General features: G+C 44.4%; 1 protein-coding gene across 1 annotated transcript; it reads right to left on the bottom strand.

The window, feature by feature from the left end:
• Positions 1–332: 332 nt before the first annotated feature.
• On the bottom strand, positions 333–5,027 carry LOC139367960 (voltage-gated potassium channel regulatory subunit KCNG3-like). The gene is made up of 4 exons (XM_071106385.1): positions 4,607–5,027; positions 2,034–2,208; positions 1,607–1,673; positions 333–917 (listed from the first exon to the last, which is right to left on the bottom strand). The coding sequence occupies exons 1-4, from the start codon at positions 5,025–5,027 to the stop codon at positions 333–335; spliced, it is 1,248 nt and encodes a 415-aa protein (XP_070962486.1).
• Positions 5,028–5,246: the final 219 nt, after the last annotated feature.

Below are 5,246 nucleotides of genomic sequence, written 5' to 3'. Positions count from 1 at the left end.
AACCTACACAAATGGGAAAAGCTGTCTCTGCGAAAGTAGTTTCCATGGAGATATGATACAAACATGGACTTATGGTCTTTGTTTGTCTTCTGTCATCTGCCCTGCTTCCAGATGGCGGCACAGGATTGGTGGAGACACGAGGAACGTCCAAAAGTCTATTAGTTCATTAAAGTTCCATGTTCAGGGGGAGGGGTCGAAGGGGTCTGTTCAACTAGGCAGCTGGGCAAAGCTGTAGAAGATGAGAGGGTATGTGTGTGTGTGTGTGTGTGTGTGTGTGTGTTTGTGTGTGTCTGTCTGTCTGTCTGTCTGTCTGTCTGTCTGTCTGTGTATATTCAGTGTGTGTGTGTGTGTGTGTACCTAGCGGAGCGGAGCTTCAGTTCGTTGTAACACTGAACAAAGCTGTGGTAGATGAAGGTGATTGGCAATGCCAGAAGAACGATGCCACTGACCACACACAGCCCGCCCAGCATGCGCCCACCAACCGTTACCGGGTAAACGTCACCGTAACCAACGGTCGTCATGGAGATAACAGCCCACCATGCAGCAGCTGGGATGCTGGCATAGTCTCCTCCTCTGTTACTGCGGTCGTCAAGGTTACGGTGGTCAGGGTCGAGGCCATGCTCCAGCAGCTGAGCCAATGCGCTGTATATTGCTGTGGCAACGGTAAGGAAAATGGCGAGGGTGGCCATCTCGTGACGACAGCGGCGTAGCGTCATCCCCAGAGTCTGCAATCCCAGGAAGTGTCTGGCCAGCTTCACCAGCCAGAACACACGCATCATCCTCAGAACCCTCAGGGTTACCCCGGCGACGCCTGACAATCCCCCTGCTCCGCCTGGCATCACCATGGAAACGTAGTAAGGTGTGATGGCCGCCACGTCAATCAGGTTCAGCGGCCGACACAGGAAGACCAGCTTGTCCTGGATTAGATTTAGATTTTTGGGTTAGAAAATGTATGTAATGAAAAAAGAAGGAAAAGTACCAGCCGTTTTGGGGCTATATAGAATAATTTTTTATGGTCTTTCGAGAGCTTTTATGGAGAATGATTCTATAAAAAAAACTTTCTCAATCTGAAAGGTTCATTGTACATCCTTTTGTAGAACAATACAGGGTTTTTTCTTCTGGTCAGCCATATTATATTGTTAAAATTCCATAGGTGTAATTATTGTGTTAATTGACAAGTTGAATCTAGTGAGCTACCTCTGGAACATCTGGGGGTCCCTGAGGAGAAAATTGGGAACCACTGACTGATTTAGTTAACTGTTCTCAAATTACACAAGGCCATACATGAGTCTTTCACAAGACACAATCACTAACCACAGTCATATATAATATGTAATGACACTAGATAAACTGGAATGACACTCTCACTCATTGTTGCACAAAAAGGAGCTGTACGTAAATCACACCCCAAAATATTTGAATGAGCCGCCCTACATTTTAATTATCACTAAAAGAGCAAAGAACCATTTTGTGAACCGTAAAGAACCATTGAAGAGTTCCAAGTGTTCTTTGAGCCATTATGGTTCCACATAGAACCCTCACCCTTACCAAAGAACCCTTGAGGAACAATCATATTTTAGTGTGTGGAACCAAGAAGATAACACACCTTAGCCACGAGGAAACGCACCACACACTCCGCTGTGAACCAACCGATACACACCGCCTCCACAATCCTGTAAGAAGGAGGTATATAAAGAGAAACACAGAGAGGGAAAGGAGAGACACAGAGAAGACAAGAGGACTGTTAGAGTTAACCAGCCAAAACATGTCCTGTTGTTGTAGCTACGTCTGATTGCTTATTGATTCGCAGCCAGGTTATTAGAGGTCTGTGTGTGCGGATAATGAATGTTTTAAATTAAAGCCAATGGCTGTCTGCTGTGCAGCATCCGGCTGCTTGTTGTCACCAATCCATCTTACCGAGAAGCCCACAATCATCACACTCCCATACACACACTCACACACACACGAACACCCCGGTTCGACTGAAATTCAATGACCCCTGCTTGCGTGCGCTTTTGTGAGTGTGTGTGTACCTGTGCTCTTCCACTGTGTTGTGTTTTGCCGTGTTCCAATCTGGCAGCGTGCTCATACACAGCATCACCATGGAGACAATGACGAAGATGACGGACAGCAAAGCGAGGAGTTGAGCCGCCACCGACGACCCCGGTTCCTCGAAGGTCCGACGCATCCACTCTAGCCACCCTGATCCTACACACACACACACACACACACACACACACACACACACACACACACACACACACACAGGTCTGTATTACATGTGTCAAACATATCACACTCAAAGGCCTACACACAGACACAGACAGTGGCATCTAACTATTTAACTGGCATTTGAGATGGGGCTCCCAACACCCATAGGGGGCACAAAGGCACTTGGCAACTCAGATTTGTCCTATTTGTTTATTTTTCAGACGTTTAATTGATTACTAAACATTTTTAAGCCCATCTTTTATCATTATTTAAAAAAAACAATATTCCGTCAGTGGTGTCTGGTGGAGGGGGCACACTGACTGGGCCAGGCAAAGAGTACCCCCCCCCCCCCCCCCCCACCTCTCTCCCTAGTCAGTGGTTCTTTCCAAGGTGCAAGGAGCAAAGAGATGCCTAGGCAGGACGCTACTCTAGTGCAGTATTGCCAGCGGAGGAGGGAGACTGTAGAGCGACACACACATTGTTTGAGTTGATTTTAGCTTCTGGTGACTGAGGTATGTTTGTAAATTAATTTGATCAAGCTATACTGAACAAAAATATAAACACAATATGTAAAGTGTTGGTCTCATGTTTCATGAGCTGAAGTAAAAGATCCCCAAAATGTTCCATATGCTCACAAAGCTTATTTCTCTCAAATGTAGTGCACAAATGAGTTTACATCCCTGTTCGTGAGCATTTCTTCTTTTCCAAGACCATCCACCCACCTGACAGGTGTGGTATATCAAAAAGCTGATTAAACAGCATGATCATTACACAAGTGCACTAAAATGTGCAGTTTTGTCACACAACACAATGCCACAGATGTCTGAAGTTCTGGGGGAGCGTGCAATTGGCAGTGGTGTAAAGTACTTATGTAAAAATATTTGAAAGTACTACTTAATTAAGTAGTTTTTTGTAGTATCTGGACTTTACTATTTGTATTTTTGACAACTTTTACTTTTACCTCACTACATTCCTAAAGAAAATTATGTACTTTTTACTCCATACATTTTGAACGCTTAGCAGGACAGGAAAATGGCCTAATTCACAGATGTATCAAGAGATCATCCCTGGTCATCCCTACTGCCTCTGATCTAGCGGACTCACTAAGCCCATGCTTCGTTCGTAAATTATGTCTGAGTGTTGGAGCGTGCCTCTTGCTATCACTAAATTTAAAAAAAACAGGAAAATTGTGCTGTCTGATTTGCTTAATATAAAGGTTAAATAAATAAAATAAATAATATGTTGAATTTTAAATAATTCGTACTTTCACTTTTGATACTTAAGTATATTTTAGCAGTTATATTTACTTTTGATACTTATGTATATTTAAGACCAAATATTTTTAGACTTTGACTCAAGTAGTATTTTACTGGGTGACTTGCACTTTTATTTGAGTCATTTTCTATTAAGGTATCTTTACTTTTACTCAAGTATGACAATTGTGTACTTTTTCCACCACTGGCAATTGGCATACTGACTACAGGAATATCCACCAGAGCTTTTGCCAGATAATTTAGTGTTCATTTCTCTACCATAAGCCTCCTCCAACATTTTTTTTGTTGAGAATTTGGCAGTACGTCCAACAAGCCTCACAACCGCAGACCATGTGTAACCACGCCAGCCCAGGACCGCCCCATCCGGCGTCTCCACCTGAGGGTTGTCTGAGACCAGCCCTTTTGTGGGTAAAAACGAATTAAAATTTTTGCTTGCCCTGGCTCCCAAGTGAGTGGGCCTATGCCCTCCCAGGCCCACCCATGGCTGAGACCCTGCCCAGTCATGTGAAATCCATAGATTTGGGCTAAATGTATTTATTTCAATTGACTGATTTCCTTATATGAACTGTAACTCAGTAAAATTGTTGAAATTCTTCCTCATTAGGTTTATATTTTTTTTCAGTATATGTAGCCATTAACTCCTTCCTGATGAATAAATAAAATGCTAATGTTTTGTTGTTTCTCTGTAATACGAGCCACCTAGCAATTTTATGAAGTTGGAAATTCATAGACAGCGAATTAAAATCACTGCCTATGAATTCATAGACGTTTTCCACAGTGAAATTCATCGTTAGATGCCTGCATGCAAAGATTGACAGCCATTTAGATTGTTCTTTTCCAAACTCAAATGACAATAAATAGATACACAATTGACTAAAATGTATTTAATTATTGGGTTATGACACTATATACCAGTGTGATAGTTGTACTAAACTCCTAAGGCATAACAGTTCTTAATGAATCAATGTGCATAATTAAGTAAAATAACAATTGAACGGGGAAAGAGGTATGCTTAGATAAACCCCCCCCCCCCCCCACACACCCAATCCTCATGTTTTTGTGCCCCCTCTAAAATAATGAGTGCATGACACCTCTGACAACACACACACACACACACACACCTTTCTCCACCTCCACCTCGCTCCGGGACTCGTTGTCCTCCGCGCGCATAATCAGGTCCTCTTCGGAGTAACCGGTGTCGTCTAGTCTCCGCTGGCAACAGAACTCCAGATGCGCGCTCCCAAGCCCCCAGTACAGCATTTCGCTGTAAAAGGAGAGCGCGCACACTCCCGGGACGAATCGGAGCTTTCCGGAGCGCAGGTATAGCATAATGAAGACAAAGGCTTGCGCGTGCCGGTCGAAGAAGAATTCATTGCTATCCTGGTCGTAGTCGTCGCAGACCTCGAGGACTTCCTTCTCCGTGACACAGGCGTGCAGGCGGCTCACGCGCTGAAGTGGGAAATCACGGATCACCTCGCCAGGGAATGCGTACCGGGTACCCCCCACGTTCAGTACACAGACGCTCTTCTTACCGAACTTCATCTCTCTCTCCGGTCCACGGTAGCCTAACCGTACACTCACAATCCAGAAATGTCCTCAGGTCTGGCGGTGTCCCATCTCCTCTCCTACCGCGGAGATCAAAAGTCAAGCAAACCAAATGACTAAATCACTCTGGAGGTAACAATCAGGCAGAGAAGAAACTTCCTCTGCCGTCGGTATAGACCCGGGTTCTCCGGATCCGTCCTGGCGCACTTCTTGACT

Source organism: Oncorhynchus clarkii, chromosome 16 (genome assembly GCF_045791955.1).
Source record: "Oncorhynchus clarkii lewisi isolate Uvic-CL-2024 chromosome 16, UVic_Ocla_1.0, whole genome shotgun sequence".
NCBI lineage: Eukaryota > Metazoa > Chordata > Actinopteri > Salmoniformes > Salmonidae > Oncorhynchus > Oncorhynchus clarkii.
This window is presented reverse-complemented; position numbering and strand designations above follow the sequence as displayed.